Below are 26597 nucleotides of genomic sequence, written 5' to 3' on the forward strand. Positions count from 1 at the left end.
AAAGCAATCTAATTTGTGGGAAATTTTGAAAATATTCTAGCTTTTAATTAGGCTGAAGAAGTATGAATCATCACTTGAGGGATTAAAAACTTTTATATCAGACTCTTAAGAAAATAATTGTCATTTTCTATCTTGATATCATACTTCACAGGGAATGGTTTTGGTCATGAGTACTCATTTGGGGACCTTCACAAAACAAATCATGAAAGGGAGAGAAATGGAAACTGGCCTGTGTGTTTCCTGTTATGTGCTAAAGAAATCTCATTTTTTCTTCTATTACTAATATCTAGAATTTCATAAACTGGCATTGTGGCTAACTAACACTTCAAAATTTTCATTTGTAATTTGTCATGTCTGTTTTTCCAAAGGATTATATATTTTCACACATAGAATTAATTATGAACATTTTGTATTCTGTATTAACAGCAAAGATTTAAACATAGCTGGTTACCAGACACAAGAATTTTTATGTCACTTGTGGTACTATGTCATTTCTGCCCCTGGGAGGCTATTATATCACTACTCTAAATCTGAAACTGATATCTTCCACAGATTAATTGGGACATCTTGGGACCCAATTCAGAAGAGGTTTTATCTCCCCTGAATAGTGACATTGGTGACCCTGTGAATGGATCATTCTATTTTGGAGAAGGAGAAGGAGGTCTGAGAGCTATTAATCTACAAATCTATCCTCATGAAGAAGTTGAGGTTCAGGAGATCTTCATTGTTAGACTGAGCCTTATGAAAGGTGAAACAGAAATAGATCCTAAGGCAAACAACATTACACTAATCGTAAGTCATTATTGCTTTTCTTTCTTCTGAGATCTCGGTTGGCTTTGGTATTTATCCTGCAAGGCTTTTAAAAATTAATAATTATTGCATAGTTTGTAATTTGTTTTTTTTGTCCCTTGTACTACTTAGATGCATTGTTACAGCTTCACTTCTTAAAAAAGAAGGCAAAGAACTTGTCAGTAAAAATTGGTATATAACTCCTGACCTGGCCCTCTTATTTGCAGATTTCTGTGGTTCTCTTTGGAGAGAGCATGGATTGGGTCCTCATTTCTAAATGTCTGTTTGTTGTTCATCCCTTTGTAACCTCTTCTTCTGCTCCAGCTATCATATATAAAAGAAAGGAGAGAACTGACTATTGCAGAGCAAGAGAAATGCAAAAATTTGTGGGAGAAGGTGGAGGGAGCTGGCAAAGATAAATTATTGCTCTAGGGATACGGCAACTAAGGAAATATTTATAAGGCTTTTATAAGAAGCCTGCAAAACAATAAATCTTTCCTAGAAACTGGAATTTTTTTCTTTTTTTTTTCTGGTCTGTGGAGTTGATAGAATTAGCTCCTATTTCCACAGACTCCTCAATTTCTCCTTCAGGGACCTATTGGTCCAATTGGACTTGAATGTCCCACCCTGCACGCCAATGAATTGGCTTCTCAGTAGGCACTGGTGTTACAACTCAGTTGTAAGTCAGTTCACCATGAACTCTTGTCGCAGCTAGTGATTCACACAGATGGATGTGGGTGAGCTCTATCCCAGAGGGCTGGGTTTGCAAACTGGTAGTTTTAGAAGACTTTCTGGACACTAGCCCAAGGTGCCTGAGCATTTCCTACTTTAATATCAGAATATTCAAATAGAGCATTTGAAATAAAACTGTCCTTTTCTTCCTTGGATAGTGCTGAAAACCTGAAAAGAGGGCATTCATACTTTCTCTGCTGTCTCTTGTATCCATGGGATATGTTTTCCAAATCCTTTCAGATTTACTCTCTGAACTGTGTTTAGACCATTTATAATTTACAAGTTGTTTAAAGCTGAGTAGGGTTCAACTCAGTGAAGAGAATCATTGCAATTGCCTGAATTTGCTTACATATAACGCGTTTATTAATCCAAGCCTGAAAACTTTCTGTATTTATTGGCAACATCATATTGACTCCTATTCAGTTTAGATCCTGCTTAAACTTATTTATGTATCATTGTAGGATTTTCTCACAAAAGAGCAAGTTACCTATAGATATCATATAACAGTCTCGCTTTGTGTGCATGTGCGTGTTTGTGTGTGTGTGCACATGGGCTTGATGTCACTCCCTTTTGATACCTTGATGTTCCTGCCTGCTAGGTTGTTTTTTTTTATTCTCTCGTTCTCAGTTCTAACTACTAACGTACTGTTGAATCTTCCTAAGAGGGGAAAACTCAGCAGGAAGATCTAATAAATATGTGCCCTGTAGCATCTAGCAATGAAAATCTCAATGGTTTGAACAAGAATACAACTCACTCTGCATTTCTGATTTTTTGTTTGTTTGTTTACTTTTTTTATAGATACAGAAGTTTGGTGATCCCAATGGAATTGTACAGTTTGCTCCTGAATCATTAACTGAGAATAACTATACAGAACCCTCAGCAGTGGAAGGGCCACAAAGTATTACACTGTTTGTCAGACGAATTCAGGGCATTCTGGGAAACATAACGGTATTCTCACTCTTTTCCTAATAAACAGTATAATTTGAAGTCATCCTCAGTATCAATGTATGGAGGAATATTTTTTGTGTGCCTTTCAATTGCTTGTTTCGCAAATTCATTTTTGAAATGTTGCCTTTTAGACTGAATTTAGCAAGGACTCAGTCCTAGTACTTGTGGTTTGGAGATTCAGATTCAGCCTCCTCTGGTCAGGAAAAAAAAAAGAAAAACAGTACTGCAGTGCTTTTCTCTCTTTCTCTCTCCCTCTCCCCCTGTGCTTTTGATGGAAGAACAGAACAGAGCATAGTTACGTAGTAAGCTTTCTTTGAGATCATCACAATTTGCTTTTTTCTAGGCATACTTAAAGGTAAGAATCAGACTATTTCGAACCATCACTCACATTGTTTTTTACCTAAAGTTGTTTAGAAGTCAGCATTTTAACACTTATTCATTTAATTAAAAATAAATCAATTAGTTAAAGCATCTGCTGTGTTTAGTGAGAACTCTTCACCCCTTTCTGATGTGCAGAATCTTGGAAACAGGAAAACCGGCAAGAATATGTTGGTGTAAAAATAGAAATAATTTCAAAAAATTGTTCAGATGTTCCATATAGTTTTACATAAATCTTCTGAAGATATACAAAGGAAATCTTTACATTCATAGTAGTGTTAGAGGAACAAGTCATGGTTTTGTAAGATAGTCTGTGTGCTTCTTTCTCTGCATACCTAAACCCACTTAAAAACAATCTGTTCCATATCCTATCTATACTGAATGCTGAACATGAAAGTTTCTGACTCCGTGGGTAATTTTGCTTTCTTTTGTTTTGTACATTTTCTAAACTCATTTCAGGTTTACTGGGAAATACATAGTGAATCTGACATCACAGGTGACTTTCTTCGGACAGAGGGATCTGTTGTCATTGCTGACCAGCAGAGTACAGCTGAAATAATTATCTGCCTGTTACCTGATGATGTTCCAGAACTGGATGAAAACTATGTGGTGCAGCTGACTTCAGTAGAAGGTGGAGCAGATTTAGACCAAGAGAAAAGAATTTCAAAGATCAATGTGTTTGCAAATGATGATCCTTATGGAGTGTTTGCCCTGTACTCTGATCAGCAGTCAGTATTCATAGAGGGAAACCTGGATCGGTATGTTCAGATAAATATAACTCGGCATGCTGGGGCATTTGGAGAAGTGATTGTTGAGTATCATATCATGTCTCATCATGAAGAAACGCTAATTGAACCTGAGAATGAGGTGGGATACCTCACAGTAAAAGATGGTGCCAGCTTTGGAGTGAAAAGAGTGCCAATAAGCAATCAGGTCTGTATTATCCTTTTACCTCCTACGATATCGATTGTTTCCATTTGTGTTCATCACAATACATATGTGCTGCAATAAGTACTAAATTCTCAATAGTATCCACTGTGAAGAAGCAGAAAAGAGAATTTTAGTATTACAAATTTCCTATTTATGAAATAGAACTGGGTTCAAATATCACATTTTCAGATAATAATTGCAAAATCACTACTATGCAAGTGTTCAAATATTCAGTGTTTCCTTCTGTTATTGCTTTTTCTTACTATCAGTTCAATATTTTATTATTATATGTATGCAAATATTTTCTCAAGTTTCCCTTTTGGATTGTAAATAGTGATCTGTCAGTGCTGACTTATGAAGCAGCAGATAAATTTACCTGCGGTTCTCTGTGTTCCCTCGTTGTTTATTATTATTATTACAGTCTTACATCCACACTTACATTCTTTTACATCCATTTTATGTCTTTTTAATCCTAAGGATTAAAATCAAGATGAGGCCCACTGTGTTAGATACAATTTATTAAAATGTCAATAGTTGCTTTACAAACTCACATTCCAACAAACTGCTGGTAAATCACATTCACAATATTGATGTTTTAGCTGTATTTCTTTTGAGAAATAGTAAAGAAAACATTTGTCTTGAAAACACTGCCTTTTGTATGCAAGTAGAACAAAATCTGCAGATTGTTCTACTTAATTCTTCGAACTGGTGGATAGCATGTTTTTAGTGGAATTAAATTTCTACCTTTTTAATTAAATTCTCTCTCTCAAAGGCATTTATTTTTCTGGGCTTGAATTTTACTCTGGAACTGATTAATGTAAGCCTGGTTAGGGGAAGTGCCAAGGATGTGCCTAAAATATTAGGAAAAGCAAAGTCTGCTGTTCTGCTTATTCCTGAGGAAGCTGCCAATTCACAGGTCAGTAGACTGGCTGTAGTGTGACATTTGTACCACAGAAGAAAGGTATACACTTCATTACAAAGATAGCTGCTATAAGAATTCAGTTGACTCCTTAAAGTTTTCATCATTGCAACCAATTTAATGACTGACAAGACTTTTCCAGTTATTACTTCTACTGTATATTTTATTTTCTCTGATACAAATTCTTACAGAAATGTCGTAATAAAGTTTGAAAATTTCTCTTCATCTATAAAATGTAAATAGTGTAAATATTATGGTTAATTTATACTTTTTTTAACATGGAAATTGAAGTTCTGAGACTTAAAGGAAAATAACTACTTCTGGACAATGTTATTCCTTTAAGTATAGCAGCCCCAAAATAGATAACAGCATGCATGCATCATTACGTGCAAAAAGAGGTGGAGGTCATGCTGGGTTTTAATGCAGTTGACAGTACATTTGGCTAATCACTGAGTGGGAAATTTTTAATTTGTCTACTTTCTATGAGGGTGAGCAAAGAGAATTTGCCTATTCTGATGTGGCATATGTGCTAAAGTTCCCTTTTTTTGTATGTCAGGCAAAGACAATAACATGCTGGGGTTTTTTCTCTTAAATTTTATTGAAGTTTTTATTTCATGATTTTAATTGTCTTGAAGCACTGTTTTGTATTTTAATTTGTAATTGGACATAATTCAAATGATCTTTCTGTAAACATTGTTTACTACCATATATCCATTTATCATTGCTTTTAGAATGTGCAAATTATCCTTTCAGTCCCATTTGCCGCTCAAAGAAAAAGAAAAGTAGTTCATACTAAGCAAGAATAATTTTGTGAACAATGTCATGTGGCAACAACTTACTTTTCATTGGATACGCAATTAATAATTTTCTTTAGACCTATGTGTATATATGTAGTACTACAGCTATTGCCTGTGAACATTAAGGACAGGTTGGTTTGGTTTTTTTTTTCTTTTAAACAACAGACACAGAATGCTATATTCAGTATTCTAAGTACTGAAATATCAGTCATACTGGTTCCTTTCCCCTGAGACCTAATTCTCAGAAATCTAAGATTTAGAAGTATTGTTAAAGAGTTTTGAAGGAAGTATGTATATCCGTACACTCATGCATGTATATTTGTACATACATACATCTATATGCATGCATAATTATTGTAAAATGCCTACTTTACAGTATATAGTACACTTTCATATATGTTATTGCCCATTTTTATTCCATTTTCTATAACAAAATCTACTATGATTCTACAGGTTGGCTTTGAATCTGTGATTTTACGACTTACAGACATTGTAGCAGGGACAGGCCAGGCTGTCATAACCAGAAAAGGAGTTTACGGCTCTGTAATACTTAGCTGGATTTCAGGATACCCACCAGACCAAATCACTGACTTTGCTCAGCCAGGCAGTATTACTCCTCCATTTGGTAAGTACTTGTCTGAGGAAACAGCTATGAAAGTTGCATAAGTGGTGACACTGCCTTTTAGTTATTTGTACCTCTACATGCTATCTCTATTAATGAAGAGTCATTGGAACAAAATTGTATGGTCTAATTTTTATCTGTAAGGGATACAATTATTTTATGAGCAAAAAAAGAACTAAGCTTTATAGATACATGTCTGGGAGGTAGGCACAATGCTATGCCCCTGAAGGACAGATTTATATAGGAAAGACCCTTATCATGCAGATTTCTTCTTCCTTAAAGGGAGTAGAATTGTAATTAAAGTCCCTATCTCAGCACATTCTCAGGTAAAAAGAGGATTCCTATGTAGTGGTCTTGACTTGTGCTCTCTCTCACTCTTTTCCCTCAGGTACTGTTGTGTTTTCCTCTGGTGAGCAAAGTAAAGTAATTTCATTTCAGGCTACTCCAAGCCTAAATAAACCTGAGTCATTTGCCATCACTTTAACAGCAGTGCACACCAATGTGTCTGGTGGGGCTCGCCTGAGGTAAGGATATTACTTGTAATTTTGAGTCACACAGATGCTGTGAAAATTATGACCTGTGTACAGGCATATACCTTATACAAATCCCTGTTAAATTACAGGTAGCTGGCAAGTTGTAGTGCCTTCTTTGATAAATTTGTATGTCTTGTCTCAGGTGGAAGCAAGTGTCAGTACTGCAGATCTGACCTGATCAGAACTGAGGCTTTTCTCCAATTCCAGTGTGTTTCATATCACTAGGATCCAAGGTGCCTAGAATGTGTCTGGAATGACGGAGACAGTTAAGAAAATGAAGAACCAAGATCAACAGTTGTAGCCAGGAAGCTGAAGAATGAAAGCAACTCTTAACAGGTTTCATTAGTGCCCCTAAAAATCCACATTTAGAAGATCTTGGACAGCAAACATTATTTAAAATGAATAAAATGAAACAAGAAATGCTCTGAAATACCTAATTTATACAAACCCCCCTTTTTATTCTTAAAAACAAAACCATTACATTTAATGTAGTCTTCATCTGAGCTAAGTTGTTACTGTTCACTAGTTGTTATCTTTTAATTCTTTCTTACTTGTTGATACCTAAAAGTGGTATAAAAAGAATGGACATAGAGTAACACTGCGTATGAAGAAAGGTATTGGCTTCACCATTTTGCAGTTACACTGGCAAATCTGAAGGAAGTAAGGAATGAACTGGATGACTAAACTCCTGAGGCTGGCCCCTTCTCCTAGGCTTGGCTGTCCTGTGGACTGGTGTCCTCACGGCACCTGTTGACCCTGTGAGTCAAATACCTTGAGTATACAAGAATGACCTTTCCTAGAAAACTTAAGACTACATTCCACAGGAGGTAAAGCTGACAATTATTTTGAAGGGGTTTTGTCTCCTTTAGTGGTGGAAAGGGTCTAGTTTGTTAACCAAAATCACTCACCGTAGTTGTAGTGACATTTGGTAGCCTCTAGCACTAAATGGGTCAGTTCTAGAGGTAAGTGTAAGACCCAAAGTTTAGCAGAGAGTCTGAGTCTCTGCTTATTTTCTAATAAGGGGATATATTTAATATGAAAAAAGTAGAGCTTAAATGGATATTGATAATAGGGCTAATTACTATGAGTAATGTTGTGGGGGGGACAGGTAGTATTTCAAAGCCCTATGGTAAGTTTTAAAATAACTTCCCTTCCTTCTCTAGCTTCCTGGCTAAAACTGTAGATCTGCTAGCATCTGTCTATTCCACAGTTTTCCCTTGGTACAGGAAGTTTGTTCAATAGTTAAAACTGGTATTACTCAGAGTGGCTGTATTGTGATGTATCTCCCTGCACTGTGTCCACAATAGAAAGTCTTCATATTGCCCTTTGCCTCTCTGTTTTCTCAGGAAGACCTTATTTATCCTTTACTCTGTACCCTGTGCTGACTCAGGATGCATTAAGCCTGTGGAGGGCTGTTTGATCCAATCATTGGAAAAACATTTGTCTGGGAACATCTTTACATCTTGCTTTGTATGGCTGCTATTTCTTCCCTCTACTGTTACACATTTTTTAAATCCAATTTCTTACAGCTACCATTGATTGCTCACTGGAAATTAATCTGCTTGAGTGTTTTACTTTTCATACTTCATATTTCCTCTCTCAACTTTGATATGTTTTCTGTTTCAGATCAGGATTTACAATAGCTGAAATTGAGCCAATGGGGATCTTCCAGTTTGCTCTTAACTCAATATCTGTTTCAGTTGAAGAAGATGTTCAGGCAGTCACACTACATGTCCAAAGATTGTTTGGTTTTCAAAGTAATCTCACTAAATTAACATATCAGACCACTCCAGGAAGTGCCAAACCACTAGAGGACTTTATACCCATCTACAATGGAGAGCTTATGTTTTTACATTTTCAGACAAGTGCTGTGATAGAAATATCAATAATTGATGACACTGTGTCTGAAATGCAAGAATTGTTTTTTGTAAATTTGACTTCTGTGGAAATTCTGGATGTTCAACCTGTGAATCCTGCCTGGAGTCCACGTTTGAATCCAGCTTTCAGTGTTGCAACAGTTAATATCCTGGCTAATGATATTCTTCATGGAATACTAAGTTTGGGGCCGGAGTTTATTTATGTTGAAGAAGATACAAACAACAGTACCCCCAATACAGTGATACTTCATATCAGAAGGACCAAGGGTTTTACTGGTGATGTTGAAGTAACTGTTAAAACCTTTGGGGGAATGAGTGCACAGAGTGGAGTAGATTCACACCCCTTTGGAAATGTTTATCAAAAATCGAACTTCACATGGGCAGTGGAAGGAGAAGATTTTGAGGAACAGTCAATCTCTCTGACTTTGCTGGATGGAGAAAGAGAAAACAAGGTGTCCATAAAAATTTTTGATGATGATGAGCCCGAAGGACAGGAACTGTTTTATGTTTTCCTCTCAAATCCTGAACGTGGAGCTCAGATTGTGGAAGGAAAGGATGAATATGGATTTGGTGCTTTTGCAACAGTAATTATTGCAGGTAGTATTTTTTTCCCCTAGAAAATTCGTAAATACATCTGAATTCAACAGTAGTAAATAACTGTATGTTCTCATAGCAATTTTAATGTAAAGATTGGATTTCTATTTGATAATAACCAGGGTATTCTATTCCCAAATCTTGAGTTTTCCAGATCAGAGGAAGCGTCTAATGCAGCAAACCCACCCTGCATCCCTTAGCAACATAGTTCAAAATACATTTATGGATGCTGCCTATCTCTGTCCCCTTCATGAAGGGAAAACACTAAGCTTGAGCATTTTTCTTGCAGATGTAGTAGCATTGCAGGCTTTTTTGTTTTTATTTGTCGTTTTGTCACTTTTACATTGTATGGAGTTTGTACAAAGTACAAAAAACAGTTTCTGTTTTCATTCTTTGATACTATGCAGTTCCTATCTGCAGTGTTGTCATCCTCTGCTTCTGGGGATGGAGGATAGGAATAGGCTTACATGGACATCAGGGAAGAATTTTTCTCTCAGTCACTGCATTTAGCTTTTAGATATCTATCATCAGACTTATCAATTGAATATAAACCAATTTAACCACAAGATAGATTAAGTTTTAGAATCAAGTTGGGAGTTGAAACAGTTTAGGCTAATCAAGAAAATTATATGTAAGGTCCAACATATACTAGAAGTTTTGTGTATTTAGATAGTCTTAAAAAAACAAGGTGGATATTGAGAACCAGGATTAAACTGTGCTGTTGGATGAGTTTATGCAGCAACCAAAATTACTTATGCAAGAGCAGACCATACAAAACATGTTTGCTTTATGTGCATTGTCTCTAGAATTCACCATGCAAGTAACCAGTAGCCCGTATGTGCAACTGGAGAAGTATGTGCATAGGCACAGGTTGGAATTTGAACTTGTATTGAATCCCACAGAATGTATTAACATGCTCTAGAGTTGCACCCTGAGTACAATGAGTACATAAAGTAAGGTCAGGAGACAACTTACATTAAGAGGAAGAGTCAAAGCATGTATCTGCATTTAACTGTACAGATAGATACCACAGGGTAAATATTTGTGCATACGCATAAGCAAACACGCTGTTTCTGTTAATCTTCAGTATATATATTGACATTTAATAAGCACTGGGTGGGAAGTGGATTGCCTTTTCAACTGCAGAGTAGAGCCATCACTGCTTGTAAGGAGAAATCCTTTAGAAGCAAGATTTAATGGGACACTGTGAAGACATTAGTTTCCCCTCATTAACCCTGGGTTTTTTTCGCCCACTGCTCTTTTACTGAAGTTATTTACATTCCCATGAGAACAATGCAGCATTTTGCAGCTCCCTAGTTCCACACACTGAATTAAAGATGCAGGAGAAAAGCTGATGTAACGATTTGGGAAAATGAATGTGTTCAACAACATTATGGGTGGGATGAATAAGAAAGCTAAAGTCGTGTCCTTGGAAGCCCATCTTTATCCCATAACCTAGTATGTCAATGCTGTCCATCTAGGGGCATGCTGAGGCCCATTTCTGTTTGGAAAGAATATGTTTTAAGGGTTACGGTAAACATAAAATAATAATAGCTGAAGTGATGTCTCATAAGGGCATTATAAGCAAGGCATTTGGCATGGTTCTAGACTACTGTAACACCCAATCTCTTGAAGTCAAGGGACACAGAATTCAGCCAGTTTACTGAATGCTGCTGAAAATACAAGCTTATGTGCAGGACTCTCATAAGGAATTTACTTTCAAAAATACTTTTTCTAATGGTTAAAATAAAATTTAGAAATGCCAACATATGAAGTTGTAGATAAGTATGGAATGTAAGTTAAGAATAGAAATAGTAAAATAAATTTTCTTGAGGTGTCCCCAAGTGGTACTTTGCAGCATGCTTTTGATACCTGATTTTTATTTTTTTAGCAGTTATTCATATTAAAATCATAATGTAGTCTCAGCTTAACTTTCTTGCTAATTACTTTCATGGACTATTTCCTGTATAGGAAGTGATCTCCAAAATGGCATTTTGGGATTCATTCCAGAAGTACAAAGCGGTCTTGTACTTGATGAAGACTCAGAAAACAGAGAGGTGCTGCTGATTGTCACAAGGCAACCGAACAGGTGCAGGCAACAGCTGATTCAAGTGCTATTCCCACACTCTATAGTATGCTGTGTTGAATCACAGAAGCTGCTGTTAATGGAAGACATTATCATAGAGTTTTATAATAAATCTTTGCCTTTCAGCTCCTTTAATAACTTCCCAGAATTTGGCAAATGGGCTTTTAAGTTGAGAATGTGATTAGGTCTGTCACTACACTGTTATAAAGCAGAAATGGAAAAAACAAGTATTTTCCAACTTATACCTTAAGGCAGCAAGTGTGAAAGTTTTTCTTAAGGTAAAGTATTTGCACTGTTAAAAGTGTAACTCAAATTCTCATCTCCCTGTGTAATATAAGTAGGTATGAATACTAAAATGAGCAGTGAAGAAGTTACTTAAGTGTCAGTACTATATTTATGTCTTCGCTCACACAGATACTATGTTTTTTCTAATTAACACATACATATGTTGCACATTTATGTGTACTTTAAACAAATATGCTCAAATACACTAAGTTCCTTAAACTTATAGGAAAGACAAATTCTGCCTTGCTTTCCAGACAAATGGTTACTATAGTATTAAGAAAAGTACTTGGGCACATCCTTGTCTTCCAGGGACCACTGTCCCTTATTCAGCTAATCTCATGTTTTCTGAAACAAAAATTGAGAAGAATCTGGGTGTCTGTAATTGCTTTATTTTCTTCCCGTGTTACGTTTTGGTAATCTAAACAGATTTTAAAGGAAGGAATTTAAATAAAAAGAGAGAATTTTTCATCCTAAAGCAGTTTGTTCCCTAGTGTAAGTTTTGAATAGTAACATAAAACATATGTTACCTTTATAGTTTATGTTTCCTAAAGCAATAGTGCTCTCCTTCAGTGTGTGTATACTCCTTTGATTTGCTTATAGGGCTTTTGAAGATGTGAAGATCTTTTGGCGTGTGACCTTTAATAAAACAGCTGTTGTCCTTCTGAAAGATGGCATGAACTTGGAGAACGAACTTGTATCTGTGCTGGGAACTACTACCTGCATGGCAGGTCAAACAATGTGCAACATCTCCATTGAAATAAAACCTGATAATGTAAGTAATTATTGCTCATTTATGTACAGCACTATGATGTTGAATTGCAGTTTATCAAGATGAAAAAAACATTCTGATCCAGAGGAACTGATGTGCAGTTTGAAGATGGTAACTTCACCTCTGCCCAGCTACTTTGCAAACACATGTTTATTTACAGGCTTGTACTACCTCCATTGTGACTGATAGAATTTTGGAAAGGAGATGAGTATTTAGTTTGAAGAGTAAATTGCAGATCTCAAATTTTTATAGAACAATAAGAAAAAAAGAGTAGAGTTATTTCGATGAGATATATATTTGTATACTGGACTTTTGTCCTTCACACAGTGAATTTTTCACCTATCAAAGCACTTTTCAGGGTGGCTTATGGAAAGCCTATCCTGTAAGTAATAACATGTCATTCAACAAAAAACTTTTATTGCAATTTTTGTGTGCCTAAATCTAGCACAATGATCTGTGAAAACTCTACTCAACCATAAAGCTGCATAAGAATTTCTGAGTGACTTAAAATCTGTCACTGTGCACATCCATCTTGTGAGTAGAGAAGTTCAATTTAGCAGCCATCATCCACTAAAGCCATTTAGCATTTGTCAGTTGGGTATGCCTAAGCCTAAGAGCCTTGAGAGGCCCAGCTGGCACTCAAAAATGCAGACGTCATTGAACTAACACAAAGCACAGCATTCAGTCATTTTTATTGAAAAGAGAAGTAAAAAATATGTCTATGTGAACACCTAGTGTTTAGAGTAGTCCCTTAAGAAAGGAAGGATTAACGTTTGCCATTCTTTCAGAATGGAGAGTTTGAAACTTGACAAGAAAGTATCCTAACAGCCAGGCTAGTGGCAACGCTGAGGTCTGGGGAATGGAAAATGACAAGATGAGAAGGTTTCCATGTTTTTTCTGACTACATTCTAGAAAATAATGCAAACTGGATGATGTGGGAATAGTGATTTCCCACTAGGGAGCAGAGTACATCCTCGTGGTTCAGTAAGAAGACCATTTTCCTTCTTCATCTTCAGATGTTATTTTTACATTACAGAGCCAATGAATAAAATATATACATGAGTGGGGCACAGGCTGCCTTGCTGAGTAAACTGGAATTTTGAACCTGTTTAGTCCAAAGGAGTGATATCATTATTTAATGACAGCAGTGCAGCAGCTGCAGAGACATGCAGTTGTGCCACATGAAGCACAAGCCTGTGGCACTCTAACAGGTGCTAATGGAAGGCTAAATTTCCCTCTGGCATTCCAGTAAATTTGTGCCTGTCATCAATTAGTCAAGATCATTCCATTTAAAGAATTACTTAACAACAACTCAATTAAAAATATATGCTATTTAACCCCCCAAATATTTCCTAATTCTTCTTCCAGTTCTTCTTCCATAAGATAGCTTATAAATTAGTAACAAATACATTATGAAATGATGGAGTAATAAATACATTCAATAAATATTTCACATTTTTTAGGGCATATGGTATGACATATTCTAGCTTTTGAAAGTTTTTACTTAGTCAGCTGTACTGACTTCATTAGCTAGGAGCTGAATCCTGCTTTCCTAGAATTAAAGTAGGATTTAAAAAAATCCAGAGCTGAAACAAAAAGCTATATTTACTAAAAAAACCCCAATGGTCTTCAATGATCATCATTTTTTGGTAATGCTATTGTCTTGTAAAGAACTACTTTTTTTTCCCAAGTTTGCTTCTTCATGACTCCATGTAATAGATACAAATAATATATTTCCAATGATTTCTGGAATCTTAGCAATCAGATTTCTACTTCTAAACATGTTATGTTTGTATTGTAGGTACAAAATCAAAGAAGAGGCAGAATGTCATACTATAATTTAATACTGCTACCTTATTTTCAATAAACAAGCATTAAGAATGTAGAATTGACTAGGCTAATTCTTTGATATATGAACACTAAAATTCAATAGTCTGTATTTCCAGAATAACAGATTTCTCTATATCTTAAGCCTCACAAAAGTCTATCAGATAGTATCTCTAAGCCTTGGGATTTTCAATAAATGCACTTAAGCATTCAAGTCTACTGAGATTTGCGTGTAAAAACATGCATAAATATGATAGTGTTTAAGTAATAAGGCTGTATGTAAAATGTTTTTCACAACTCTACTTGAGTTCAGTGCTTCAATACAGACAAGTTAATTAAATGCAGTTTCAAAACTGCATTCTTAGACTTCTGTGCAGTTTTTTTTCCACAGGTGAGTAGGTGTGTACATACCTTTTTGTAAGGCAAAAAGAAAATGAAAGAGCAAATTCTTCACAAGATATACATCTATGTAAATCCATAATGTGGCATTTGGAGCTCTTGGAGAGATTACTGTCATATATTATGGCAAATTTACAGCCACAATACATGTAGTATATAAATAGCTACTTTATTGCAATAAGTTCCGTGTGAAAACCTGAGATTTCATTAGTGTACATAACAGAGTGGTGCCTGTTACAATATTATGTTTAGGATATACTTCATTGTACTTACTGCACATTTCAGAAGCATGTTTGTGGTAAGTGTTAGTACAAGTAATCCATTGTGCATACAAAATAATATATATATTTTTTAAAGCTGAAAGTAATTAGTAGGTCTTATAATGATATGAAAATCATTCCTTGTTTACAGGTACCTGAATTTGAAACATATTTTTTTGTTGAGCTGTATGCTGTAAGCACAGGAGCTGCATTGAACAGCAGTGCCAGATTTGCTTTTATAACAGTCCTTGAAAGTGATGATCCTCGTGGTTTAGTATATTTTGCTGTGGGATCTCGTTTTGCTGTGGCTTATAAGAAGACAACTTTAATCAGTCTACAAGTTCTTAGAGATTCTAGTACATCCGTAACCACAATGGTGAGCTACAGCATGCAGGTAAGACTTGTATTATTATTTTTATTATTTAACTTAATTTTAGTATTATTTTTGTCATTAAATCATTGTTCATTCTCTAAAGTGACTGTAACTAGCATTTTTTCAGGAAATGGTCAAACATTTGCTGGGCCTATATGGTCTAGCTTCTTTGGTTTTCCCTTAGTAAAAAGACCTTGTTCTTATTGCATTGTCAAGAGTGATTTTGTTCATAGTACCTTCCAGTAACCTCAAAGACCACAGTCAGTCAGGCATTAAATACATTTTTTTCTTTGTTCTAATGTTCTTATGAGACTCCAGTTTTTGAGGCTTCTTTCTCTGAAGTTTTTATCATGAGTATGACTACAAGATTCAGATATCAACACGCTTGCTGTGTTAGATCACACATTTATTGTTACACAGAGCATACTTTAGGAAAAGAGAGAGAGAATTTTCATCAAATTTTATTCCATGTTCTTGAAGTACTAAAGTTGAAAATTGTTCTTCTGAATGAAAACCTCATGTTCTATAGTCAGTTTTATCACCCCCATTCATTTTTGTTATGTTTACAGCTGTAACACCAGGCTCTTCTAACCGTTGACCCTTTTATCTCTAAATGAGTACCTCATTATTATTGACAGATGATGAAGATTCTCCTTTGGCAGAAGTAACACAGCTGCAAAAACATATTTCCTTCCACTTCCTTATAGTTGTGAATCCAACATCGGGTCACAGGCTGCAAGAGGGATTCCTCCAAGTTTGCCATTGCATTGGAATAGTGCTTAGCCTGATCTACTTTGAATATGTGGGATTTTTTGCCTAAAAGCTTTATTTCAGGGGAGGGTTATTGTAACAAGGCATTGTACTCACCTTTTATAACAAAAGGGTTTGCAGTCTATTATTATATTACATGCATATCTATTTTAACTGCTTAGGTTTACATGGTGTTTCCATGCATTTATTATACAGTAGCTGGGAATTTTTTTAGTTAGATTGTGTGGTAACAAATTTTCACATTCTTTCCAGCCAGGAGTTCATTATAATTTAGCTGTTAAATGGAGAAGAAACTGCTATTGCCTGATGTATATCTAAGCTAAAATATAGGGGGCAATTCCTTATCTGTTTGTATTTTTTACATAACAGCCCTTCTTTGGACATTTTTGGGTTTTGAGGGTGCATGGACAAGTACCAAAGTTTTGGTACTATTGATGCTTGTGAAATAAGAAGTCACGGCAGACAGGAAGTGTGAGGCACTAACTAAACAGATGTTTATCTCATTCCTACAAAGGTTTCTTAAACATTGTTCTTGTCACTAATGCTTTTATTGCCACTTATTTCCCTGTCTCCTAATTCTCAGCTGGAAGGGATAAACAAAAGGAAACTTCTCACTGGAATTTACACAGATGATGCGATTATGGTAGAGAGCAATTTTGAACAGATACACACTGCATTGATTTACCAAGTTGTCCAGTGAACTCAAAAAATGTCTGATTTATTCCATAAGTAAACTGATAAAAGCTAAATGTTTTCAAAAGGGGTCTAGTATTTCACAAATAAAAATCCTTGTTTTTTACAGTAGGAGACCTGTACTTAAGAGTCAGTATAAATCTGTACTTATTAAATGGATAAATACTATTGAAAAATCACACATTTGAATAATAGCCCAGAATGTTAGTTTCCACTTAAGGGAAGTTTATTATATTACCAGATACAATATCAAGGTTATGGCAACTGACATAAAGAGCAAGAATGTGAAGAATGAAATAGTATCTGCAAACCTCATGGAAGGTAAAAATAGTGCTGCTTCACAGGGAAATAAGGCCATATAGCATTCCTAGAGGAGTTCATCTGTCTGCCTTGCATGTGTGTTCTATAGTGTTTGCTTTGCCTTTGGACCTAAATGGATTGCTCTTCTTTTAAGTATTTATACTGGGACTGAAAATATCATGAACTGCTACTAGTTTGGGCACAGATTTCCAAAACCTTTGCTTTGCTTTTGTTTAGTTTTTATGTATCTGTAATGCTTGTCTATACCCTGAACTGAGGAACTTCGTGCTGCAGACATAAACCTACATCAATCCCTCCGGAATTCACCTTACAGATGTGCTAACATTTCTATAATATCTGTTTACCCAGAAAAGCTTTGTGATTTTTTGTTCTGGAAAAGAAAGAGAGGATTCCTGTTTACTGTTGACAATATGTATAAATCTTCCCCTAGGTTGTCACTGACTACAAGTGATAGATTGCTATTTCAGGGAGATATTTCTTTTAATGTAATAGTTGTATCATTCTTAACTGCATTTTGAAAGAGGACTTCTTTTTTACACATTTAAATTTTACCCATTTAAAATATGTGTGTTCTACAGCAGCTGGTTGTGAACAATTGTATCTATCATAATGTTACCTAAAACTCTTTTGGTTTGTTTTAAGGAGCTACAAAAACCTGAACCTATTGGTCGGACCTTCATATCTCCAGCTGTGGCAGGACAAGATTTTGCCAGATCTGAAGGTTTATTGACTTTTGAACCTGGACAGAGAAATATATTTCTGGAGGTGACCCTGACTCCAAAGACAGGATCTTTAAACCCATTTCCTAAACGTTTCCAGGTTGTACTTTCTAACCCCACAGGCGGTGCCAGAGTAGGTGACATGTATGGTATTGCTAACGTCACCATTGTCTCGGATTTGGACTCCTTGCCAGTTTGGGGGCTGATTGACCAACTGCATCAGCCACTTGATGACACCATTTTACGCAGAGTCCTCCAGAATCTGAATGTCAAAGTGGCTACAGAAACTACAGAAGAGCAGCTTACTGCTGTGATGCATATAATAGATAAGGTAAACCTTTCCTGCTCTTTCTTGAATGACCAAAGACTTTTATAATAAGAGTATAATAACATGTAGGCCTGTGATAAGATCAAGGTTAGCATCCACAGCAGTGACTCAGGGCCACAGGCTGCAAAGGTAAAAATAAAAGTTGTGAAGTCCCACAATCAAGGAAGAACTTCATCTGCCACTGGTTAGGATGGTGGCAGGAAATCAAAAATCAAATAGATTGAAAAGAGCAACCAGTATTAATTTTGCATATGTACCTATAGCTCAAGTTTTTCTGCTGTGCAAAATTTTCCTTTTGGTGCCCATACTTTCATAGAGCTTATTATGGTTTCTTGATTCTGAGGCCACATCTTTACTGGTTTTAGCCCTGGCATAAGACAGTGAGGCTCAAGGTTTGCTCATATCTTCACAACTGACTGCAGTCAACACACAAGCAAATCCTACCAGGGTCAGCTGGAGTCTGCTGTGCTCTTAATTAGGCATGCAGCTTGCCTTTTTTCCTGCAGTAGCTTTGGGAGTCAGGTTGGCAGGGCAGCTGAGCACTTCAGCATTGCACTAAGTTCTGTGAAAACTCTGGGACTAATTTTACAGCTTTCTGGCTCTTCTGGACTTGTGGAGTAATGTACAGGAGCTGGAAAATGTTTAAATACCTAGACACAAAGCAGTATAACAATATTGATGAACAACACTTCATTTGTGATTGTTACCATTTTGACATGGAAAACAGAGAAAAATATCAAAAATTCTCAGGGCTCAACAATCTTTGATTTCTGAAAGAATGAAAAGTGCCATATGGTTTCTTTAATAATCAAATCCCTATTAGTAAGCATATCTTTATGTAGTTTTGACACAGACTGCATGTCACACCTTGGCAGCAGTGATCAGAGGGTGGAAAAAATATTCTGAACTTTCAGAGTGAACATTGGGATAAAAATGGAGGTATTGCTAAACCATTCAACATGAGGAAATGTTATAAGCATAAAACGTTTGATTTCTTCTCCTCTCATTAGGTTACAGATGTAGGTGAAAAACAGTTACTCACTGATAAAAGTAGAAGTCTTTTCTATGAAATACTCTGTGCTCTGGCTAGCCCAAAACGCGAGGACACACGAGGATATAGCCTGCTTGCTGAGGTGACTGAGAAGTTTGCTTTTTCCCTGTTAACTGGGATAATGTGTGGATCACCAGGAGAAAGGTTAGTAAACTTGAATTCATAGTATGTTTTGGAAATACAAGACAACTTACCAATATAGTCAAAATTTAAATGACATTTTTAGAAAAGGGACTTGTCTATCATCTAATATGTTACCTAAGTGAAAATGTGTTGCACTCTGTCACAATCTTGCAAAGCACTACCTTGGCACTGTGAGCTGGTGTCACAAATAACTGGTACACTGATAGGGAGTAGCTGTGGCAATACAAGTCGGGAGATCTGGGATGTATGAATTTACCTTTAGCTCAAATATTGCCTGGAAAAGTATTCATTTATCTTACTGAGAAAATAATATGTAAATGTATGATGGAGAGCTATGTTCTAACACTTAGATGAGAGTAAGTAACCCAAAATTTCTACTGGCATTTTGTAATTTCTATGTGCTTGGTTTTGCTCACTTGAACATTATTTTGAAATTACTAGTTTTGTCTGCCAGTGCACAATACCCTGTGGTCAGGCTAATGGACAGGGGAAATAGGTGACTGCAGAAATAGATGACACTCTTTCATGAGACAGGTGGTTTTAAACAGTGGGTTTCTCCCACTGTGAATCTATTAAACAACTGGTAGTAGAATTTAGGAAAAAAACCAAAACAAAACAACTTTTTTCACTCAGAAAATCAGCATAGTTTAGATTTCTATCTCATCTTCTTTTGGAGATGTAACTTTTCTTGCCATTTCCTAAGTTGTAGGGATTATGAGGCCCATCTCAGCCAAATGACAGTAAATGGCATAAATATAAAAAATATCCTGAACAGTGTCAGAACTTGAAAGTTCAAATTCTTTATTCCAAGTTTTTTTACATCATCTGTTGGGAAAAAGAGGTAAAGCAAGGTCATCCATTTTAATGCCTCTCCTTCTTGTAGACTCATCCTCTACATGAAGTTATAAAGATGAGTATTATGATAACCTACTTTACTACGGAGGGATTTTGGTTGCAGGTCATGGTGAGCAAAACCCAGAAGGGAAATGGAGAAGCTGAAATGCATAATTCAGTCCCTCTTTTTTTCACAGAAACTGAAACTGTCTGTCAATTAAATGTCATAAAGCCTAAAATTGATGGAGGAATAAAGTATTAATTACAAATACATTTTAGAGTCATTCTAAGAAGAATAGTGAAACTTAGTTCCACTTACCAGCCCTATTGGTTTTCCATTTTAACAGAGGGAAAAATATCCTTGACAGCTGCCCCTACATTGCAATAATGGCTCACAACTGGTTTCCTCAGCAAATCAATGGACACAGATTTGATGGAAAAGATGGGGATTCTATTCAAGTACCTGAACATTTACTAGACGTGTCTGTTGTGTTATCGCCTCCTCAAGAAGAGAACTGTGAATCTGTACAGTTCACAGAATACAGCAGTCAGCAGTGGTTCCTTACTGGAGATAAAGAACTTGCCCTGAAGAACAAGGTTTGAAGATAATGCAATTTATTTTTTCAATAAAGTATTTTAATTTAGATATTGCTCAAAACATCTTAAATGTATTTAAAATAATGTGAACATTTTTGTGTGTATCTGATTAAAATGAGCACTGACTGTTGAATTTTAATATTAAATTTGTATTTACGTTGTACGTGTTGTTTCAGGTTTTCTCTATGAGTTTGAAGGGTCGGAGTTCACATCCTTTGAAAGATAACAATGAAGTCATTTATCGGATTTATGCTACAGGAAGTCGGATTGTTCCACACAAGTCTCTATGTCTCCTCTGGAATCAAGTTGCTGAAAGGTTATTTTATTAATCTGTTTAGTTTTCCAGTTTCTACCGTGAACCTGTGAATCTGCCTGAGATGTGATAACTCCAATTAGATCATTTGCAAGTATAAAATGGATCCATTTCCTGTCAGTCTTTTTTCCTTAATTTTTCTGTCCTTTGTATTATTTTCCATATAATAAAATGCATAGTTATTCTAGCTGAGACATTTCTCAGACTTCCACTTTTGGCTTTTTTCACCAAAATAGCATTTAGATTATGTAATGATATGTTAGGCAATGCTGACAGGCCATAAATCCCAGAATTGCATCCCTTCATTAATATTAATAACTTTGTACTCTGTACAATTTTTATCAGACAACACTTTAAGTCCATTCTTACAAAAGTAAAGAATTAAACCTGCCTCTCTGGTATTGCTTCAAGTCACTGGCTCAGAATTTTCCTAATCTGCTAATATCCACTCTTTTCTTTGGGTCTGTGAAAGACACTGTGTAAGTGAGCCAAAAAAAAACCTGTTAAGGGGCAGACTAGGGATTTTTCTAGACCAGTGTCCTGTCTGCAGTGGTGGCTGAAAGTAAATGCCATGGGAAGACTAAGATCAGGACAAGCATAAATAGTATTTCCCCTAATAGTATTCTCTCCAGTGACATTATGAACTGAATGTGATTTTGGGTATTTCATACCCCAAATGATTTGTCTACCACAAACTTGTCTATTCTTTCCTTGCACCACCCAGAATTTTAGAACAACTTTTGACAATGAACTCTATAGGACGATTAGTTCTTAACAGAAAAGCCATCTCCTTTTGTTTTTTTTTTTTTTTAATATTGCTGCTACTAGCTTAAGTTGGTGTCTCCTGGTTTTTAGAAGAAATGGTGAACTGCTGATAATTTTTCATTCTTGTTGCTACTCATACCATTGCAAACCATGGAATAAAGTTTTCTGTATATGCTCTTCAATGCCCCATTATTCGATTAACCTGTGTCTTTCCTGTTCTCACAGTATAAATGAATTTGGAGAGAACTATGTTCTGTATACTGCTGAGATTTAGTTAGTTTAGATATTATTTCATTAGACTGACTGGATTATATCAATCTATCACTGATATAAACTATATCTCTTCAGAAAGGAGTTGCAACAGGATTTACCTGTATGCTCTCTTTTCATCTAGACACTATATCACTGAGCAGACATGATTTCCACTAGAAATGGCTTAGAATGTCACCTGTAGTATCCTTTTTCAAATTCAGTTCAGCAATGCTGAAAGAAAATGAAACATGAATTTTAGTTTCAAAACAACAAATAGAAGTATAAAATGAAGTGTTCTCCATAATGGGGTAAGGTATTGTGCAAGTTAAGTAACAAACTATTTGAAAAGCCAGGCAGACCTGTAAATCCTGCAGAAGTTTTAAAAACATGGCCACAAAAATTCTCTAGTGGAAAACAATGTTCATTGTCATATATTTACAAATTTTTTAAATCATAAAAGTAAAAAAAAGCTATATTTTAATTTCATGTAAATGTGCTGTTCTGAGAACGGCACCTGTAAGATTACACAAAACACCTCTGTGATCATTTAGAAAACTTGTTAGTTCAACAATTTTCAAGCCTGCTTACCATGTAAATTACACAAGTCCATTTCCAACTTCGTGAATCTTTTGTTTTGCAGCTGGCTGTCTGATAGCGGCTTCTGCAAAGTGGTTGATGACACGTCAGACTATGTGGAATGCTCTTGTTCTCATATGTCCATTTATGCAGTTTATGCCCAAACAGATAACTTGTCTTCATACAATGAGGCTTTTTTCTCTTCTGGATTCATCTGCATTTCAGGTCAGTTGATTTAGGACAGTTTTATTCATTAATAACAACTGATGACCAGTAAGACTGACTGATTTTTAGTGATTTTAGTAACTGATGACAATTTTTTTATTTGGAGGGGTGTTAGAGGAGTGTTAACTAACTTCATGGTATTAAAGTTGACATCTGGTCCCGTATTTGTACACTGACAAATTTTGCCACTGAAAAAAAAGTCCAGCAAAGAAATATGTTTCCTTTGAGTATTTTATTGAACCATACAAAAGAGAAATACGTCATTCATTTGGGGGAAGAAACTTAAAAATCCTAAATTCACCTGTGTCTCTAGCAGCTGTACAGTTGTCCTTTTTGTCAAATCTTTCAGATACTCTTCTACCTAGCCTGAAAACTCTTTGATGATTTTAGTTGTCAGTTTATACTCAGGAGTGATAACTTGAGGGAGATATATTCCATATCACACATGTAGAGCTCCATTACAGTCTGCTGCCTAACTGCTACCTAACATCTTCGGAGCAGCGTGAGAGTTTAACTTATGAGGATCACGACTCACTTCGTTGACAGCATTTGCAGAAGTCCCAAAATGTCAGACAGGAAGTAGGAGATCTAAGTTTTAAACTCCGCTTGGCTTCTGAAAGAAATGGAAATTACATCTTTCACGTGGGGATCAGTTTCACTATTATGTTGCAGCCAATCCCAGATGAAAGTAAATTTTTCTTCCTGTTTTGATAGGCAGTGTGCAAGCAGGAACCATAGAGTAACAGAGTCACTGAGAAAGCACGCTAAAGGGATTCTTAGTTTGACCTTAAGGCACTTAAATGGGGTTCTCGGTCTGCTCCTTGTGAGGTTTATGACTTCTATACTAGGTCATCACTGTATAAGTAACAAAAACAATGCAACCAGCTAAATCCCCTATTTATCCCCTCTCAGCAAACTGTCCTAGCAGACTAAAGCTAGGCTCCTTAATTGTTTTGAAACTCTAGCCATAAAAAAGAAGACAAAGGAAGAGAAGAAAACCCTCTAGTTTTCACCTACTTCATACAAATTGATTGTTTTATTTAACAATAATGAAAGACATTTTTAGCAGATAAAAACAAGCAGATTTTAAAATACGGTTCAGCTTCTAGTTTAGATTGTGTTAGTGAAAGTTAAAAAAATAAAAGACAAACTATAATAAACAAATGTAATTACTGGTTTACAGAAAAAAAAGTAAACTGATAAGGCAAATATGCCATAGAATGCAAAATGCTATAGAAACTGAAGAAAAAAACAATACAAAGTAGTCCAATATGCTGTAGAAACTGAAGCCAAGAGAAATATTTTGCTGAATGGGAATCAATGAAGACTTACAGATCCTTGTTCAGCACTAGCTGTTTACTGTAGTCATGTGTCATAAGAATGTATTTTAAAAATTAGAACAGTTTAGTCTGGTTAAGTGTTTGCCTTGGATATAACTGCTATGCCTTTCAGCTTCTTTGGCTGGTTGAAGGTGTTTCCTTACATGATTATATATTTAAATCTAGTAATTAACAAATTGCTTTAGATTAAAGAGCTATAAAGTTATTATTTCTGTAATATCTCCACCTCTGTGTGAAGAATAAAAAAAAAAAATAAAATAGCACAGTAGAGTGAAATAGAGTATTACTATTTCTGAATATGTAGGTAGTTTTCTTATGTAGGTAGTTATATAAATATCACTAGCTAATTTTTGAAATGTTTAGAAATTATTCTTTCTGCAATGATTTACTTCATATCTTACAAATACTTGTAGTTGAGCAACCAGTCTATCTCAAGAGAGAATAAAAGATCTGCCTTAAGTATCCAAATTCCTGCCCTTCTTGGGGTGTGGAAGTGCACAAACAATTAACTCTAGATGAACTTCAGCAGTGTTTTCCTTAGTGGCTCAGCTTTCCCAGGGCCCTTCTTCCAAGAACTACTTACTGGTAGGCAAGGGGCCCTTCCCACTTCTGTTCATGTTCACAATGAATTACTGAAATGAAAAGTGGTGTTATTCTTTCTGAGTACTGCTATAATAGATTTCTACACTGAATGCAGATGAAATGGCAGACTGGCTTTTAGAAGGTTATAGCTATCTCCTAAAGCAGTGCTACCCAGCCGGAGGAAATTTTTTATTTATTCATTCCTAAAAGCATTTTTGGATGCAGTAATATGAACACTAAAGAGTTGCCTTTGCTTTACATTTAACTATTATGACAATCATCCACATCATGCAGAAATTAAAAAAAAAAAAGAACAAACTTTGCAAAAATGACTTATTTACAATATGCAGTATTTTAGCTCCCAAGCCTTTGTAAAAGTTAAATAGATACTAGTACTTCAGTAAAAAATTCATGAATGATCCCAGTGTGAACCAAAGTGAACATATTCTCTCTGTAAGGTTTGGGTTGGGGTTTTTTGTTTGTTTTTTTAATGATCTATACCTTGAAGAGATCCAGCATGGTTGTTCTTATCTAGCATCGTATATTAGCCTAAGCTTTAAATTTCCTTTTTCATTTTCTTTTTTGTTTCTGTGTAGGTTTCACTTTGGCTATTATCTCCCACCTTTTCTGCACCAGGTGTGCAATGTTTGCAGCTAAACTTCTCACTCACATGATGGTTGCTTGTTTGGGTACTCAGGTAAGAAAAAAGGCTGAAGTCTCTAAGTGTAAATTAAATACATCTTTACTTTCCTTTTCCTCGCTTCCATGGCCATGTCTGAACAGACCTCCTTTTCTTTTCCACAACAGAAACGTATTTGGAAAATGTAAAATTTCAACACATGATACTTATAATTAATTCAATATTCATATCCTATATTGGGAATTCAATTGAAATTATACATTTTCTGAAAATATTTAGAGAAAATTTATGGATGGTATAGCCACATGAGAAGATAGTCCTGTATGTAGAATAATAAATGTTTTGATGATGACGTATATAATTGAGACAAAAGAGTTCCATCATTAACATCATTATTTATTAAATAGATTAATGTCAGTAATCATAAATTCTGTGGGAAAGTTTTAAGTAGTAGATGATGAAAGCTCTTTTGCACTCTAGTATTTGTAGGAAGGTATAGTTATGAAAAATTTAAATAATAAAAGAGAATAAACTGTAGAAAGTCTTCCTAGTTCTCTCATACTGCTTCAAATAGTAGGTAATAGAACGTCAGCAAAATGAAGGAACATATAAAAGGAGAATATGTCTCTCTGTTTTATAAAATATAGCTTCCTCAGCTTTGGTACATCTGGTAAAATGGAAAGCTATGAACAACCTTAAGTATCTTAAAATTACTTTATGGAAAGATTCCTTATGAAGGAGATTTTATGTATATTTTTAATGCTATAAAGATTATGTCAATAAAAATTTAAATATATGCTGAAGGCAGAAATGCTGAGAGAATTTAAGCATATTACCAGGCAGGTACTTAGAGGCATGTGTCATATCAGAGAAATACACTGTAGATAATTGAAACAGCCCTGTGTTACCTGTAAAAGCTTAGCAACTGACATATCTCAGACAAGCTTTTGTATACTGCCATGGTTAGTACATAATTTTATTCATGTTACCTCATGATACAGTTCTTTGTTGTACAATGGAGTGCATTGATAATGTTCATTGCACAACTGGACTTAAAATATAAAGGGCAGGAAAGGTCCTCACAGCACTTCTAGTGATCACTGGATACCAGCAGGTCTCTTGCATCTTAGGGTATAGAAGTATTCTGACATCTCAGTTCTTGATTTTTGAAACACATACTTAATGGTTTTTAATAGTTCTGTGTAGTTACACAGAAAGCTAGTTTGTTGCAGGGACCTGTAATGTGCATGGTTACTGGCATACAAATGTGCAGGCTTAATTTGGAACACATAGCTCATAACACAGGTAAGGACTTGCATATGGTAATG

General features: G+C 35.5%; 1 protein-coding gene across 1 annotated transcript in view; it reads left to right on the forward strand.

Moving 5' to 3' along the window:
- ADGRV1 (adhesion G protein-coupled receptor V1) overlaps nt 1-26597 on the forward strand; it is a 284803-nt gene that overhangs the window by 97449 nt on the left and 160757 nt on the right. Inside the window, exons 67-82 of the mRNA XM_075019382.1 lie at nt 553-792; nt 2320-2469; nt 3307-3780; nt 4550-4693; nt 5947-6118; nt 6504-6639; nt 8275-9122; nt 11091-11208; nt 12091-12262; nt 14897-15139; nt 17546-17953; nt 18961-19145; nt 20327-20576; nt 20753-20892; nt 22547-22707; nt 25226-25326. Coding sequence (XP_074875483.1) covers nt 553-792; nt 2320-2469; nt 3307-3780; nt 4550-4693; nt 5947-6118; nt 6504-6639; nt 8275-9122; nt 11091-11208; nt 12091-12262; nt 14897-15139; nt 17546-17953; nt 18961-19145; nt 20327-20576; nt 20753-20892; nt 22547-22707; nt 25226-25326 — 3942 coding nt within the window. The remainder of the gene's footprint in view (nt 1-552; nt 793-2319; nt 2470-3306; nt 3781-4549; nt 4694-5946; nt 6119-6503; nt 6640-8274; nt 9123-11090; nt 11209-12090; nt 12263-14896; nt 15140-17545; nt 17954-18960; nt 19146-20326; nt 20577-20752; nt 20893-22546; nt 22708-25225; nt 25327-26597) is intronic.

Source organism: Buteo buteo, chromosome Z (assembly GCF_964188355.1).
Source record: "Buteo buteo chromosome Z, bButBut1.hap1.1, whole genome shotgun sequence".
Lineage (NCBI taxonomy): Eukaryota > Metazoa > Chordata > Aves > Accipitriformes > Accipitridae > Buteo > Buteo buteo.